We start from the raw sequence: 2,354 nt of genomic DNA on the forward strand, positions 1-2,354 counted from the left end.
CCCGCCGGAGCAGCGGCGGGGGAGACGGAAGCGCTGTACTCACCATATGGAGCCTCCATCTTAGCGTTTAGCTGGGTGCTTACATTGACCATGTCTCGCCGGCTACCGCTACTGGGGACTTGGGGTGAAAAGCAGAGGAAGTGTGAGAATAATAATAACAATAATGAAAAAAAATAAATAAAAAAGTGTCTATCACTAAGGAACTAGGTGAAGGCAGGAGGGAGTGCGGAGAGGCAGGGCAAGGAAACCTGCCTCTCTTGTTATCTTATTGATTCGCTTAATCAGGGCTAATGTGGGTGGAGATGTTAAATAGTAACCAAGCTCTTATGGAAACCAATCTGCAAGGTGCTGGTGCTGTAGCTATAGTAACTGCTGCCAAGCTAGAAACTCAAACACGGCTTTTCCCGGCCTGTTTTGGGGCTCCTGTTTCCAGCCGGTGCCAAGGCCGGGGCAGCCCCCCGGCTAGGGGGGTTCATTCCTGCCCCGGCTGCGGGGAAGAGCCGAGCGGAGCGCCGGGCGGCGGGGCAGCGGGCGCCGTGCACCGAGCCGCCACCGCCGCCGCCGCCGCCGCCACCGCCGCTTTTATTACCGTCGCCAGCCGGCGGTGGGAAAACAGAGGCCGCGACGGTGCGATCGCGCGTGCGACGGTGCAATCGCACACGCGAGGGTGCAATCGCTCGTGCGAGGTTCCAGCTCTCTGCTTTTGCAGGTGTCTCCTTGCCAGGCGCTTCCCCRCGCTCACCCCGCGCTCGCGGCCACGGCGAGCTGCCGACAGCCGCGCTCCYCCGCGGACGTGCGTGTCCGGGAGCCCGGTCCCGTGTTTGCAGGGCCCGCGACATCTGTCTCCGCTGCCGGACGGGCTGTTCGGAGAGCAGGAAGGGCGCGTCCAAGAGGTGCTGCTGAGATGGCACCAAATGCATGAGAGTGCCAGCCTTGGAGCTCCAAAAACCAACCCGCAGCAGCGCAGGGTCCGTTTGCGTCTCTGTGGTCTGGTGGACCTCGGGTCCTCCTTCCAGCCGCTGCCTGAGCCCTCCGAACCCAGCAGCCTGGCTCGGGCGAAGGAGGTTTGGAGCTCCCCCGCTCCAGCCAGCCCTACTTCATCTCAGCACCTTGGCCCTGGGGAGGCCARGGCATGGCCCAGACCCCGACCCCAAGGCTCCTCTCCCTGCGACCAGCCTCGGCGAGTCCCCAAGGACCCTAGAGATCTTCTTCCCCACTGCTGCACAGCGAGGGGGAGCCAGGCAAGGCCTCYGCCGTAGGAGCCACCTCCCCCCTTTGCCCAGGCCGGCCCCAACAGGGCATTTTGCTGCGTGAAAGCCCGTCAAGACCCGTTCCCGTGGAAGAGCAGCTTCGACGGCGTCCCAGCAGTGCTGCCCTTCTCCCACACGACAGAGCAAAGCACCCGGGCATCCCCCCACAGCGGGTGCCCTGCCGCCGCTGCCCTCGCCCCCGTACCCCCTCCCAGCGCTGGGCAAGCGCGCGTCGCTCTGTGCTGCACGAGGGACGGCGGGATGCAAGGACAGACAGGAGCACGGGGGTCTGGAGACATCTTTATTGGGGTGCTGGGAGCCAGAGGCTGGAGGGAGCACCGTGGGGTGCACCGGGCCCCCCCAACCCCGCCACTCCCCTGCGGCGGTCACCACGACAGGAAAGTCTTGGAGTTTATTTACAGGGACCTTCTGCCTTACCCACACGATGGGGCAGTGGGGGGAAGCCCGGAGAAGCCCCACGGGGTGGGAAAGGGGGCAGCCAGCCGCCAGCCCCTCCGCACCCAGCGCTCCCTGCCGCCTACCCCCACCTACYTCCCGCAAAGTCGGAAGGAGCCGGACATTGCGAGTACTCCCTCGGGAGGAGCACAAAAAAGAGAAGCCACGAAGCGACAGCACGGCCATCTCCTACGCGGCGTGGGGACGAAGCAGGCTACGCTAACCACGGGGGCGTGCGGAGCCCGAACTGCCTAAAGCCTCCTACAGCAGCCAAGAGGGGACGGGAGGGGGCTGAGGGAGAGAAAAAGCAGCTCGGAGGCACCAGGGTTATAAATAATTCTGGTTTTATACAACCCTTGTCCCTGGGGACTTCTTCTCTGCCCGCTGCGCCCCCAGTGCACCTTGCCGCCCGCTGTGGAGCCRGGGGCTGCCGCTGCAGCCCTAAACCCAGCTCACTTGGTTGGATTTGAGTCCCGTGAAGCACATGTTGTTGCTGCAGACCCCGCCGTAGCTCGGCGGGCAGGCTGAGCACGGTCTCCCCACCTTGTACGGCGCTTCTCCTATCCAGTTGCCCCTGGAAAAGAGAGGAAGGCATTGCCTCTGAGCGGTGCCGCCTGCATCCGAGAGGAATTTAGCTGGCTTACAACT

The 2,354-nt window shown here is 63.6% G+C and overlaps 1 protein-coding gene across 1 annotated transcript in view; it reads right to left on the reverse strand.

The window, feature by feature from the left end:
• Positions 1 to 2,147: 2,147 nt before the first annotated feature.
• The window catches only part of R3HDML (R3H domain containing like), a 5,107-nt gene continuing 4,900 nt past the window's right edge, over positions 2,148 to 2,354 (reverse strand). The window contains exon 5 of the mRNA XM_085313881.1: positions 2,148 to 2,280. Coding sequence (XP_085170007.1) covers positions 2,148 to 2,280 — 133 coding nt within the window. The remainder of the gene's footprint in view (positions 2,281 to 2,354) is intronic.

This window comes from Rhea americana, unplaced genomic scaffold, assembly GCF_003343005.1.
Source record: "Rhea americana isolate MKP2758 unplaced genomic scaffold, rheAme1 scaffold_4, whole genome shotgun sequence".
In the NCBI taxonomy this organism is placed as follows: domain Eukaryota; kingdom Metazoa; phylum Chordata; class Aves; order Rheiformes; family Rheidae; genus Rhea; species Rhea americana.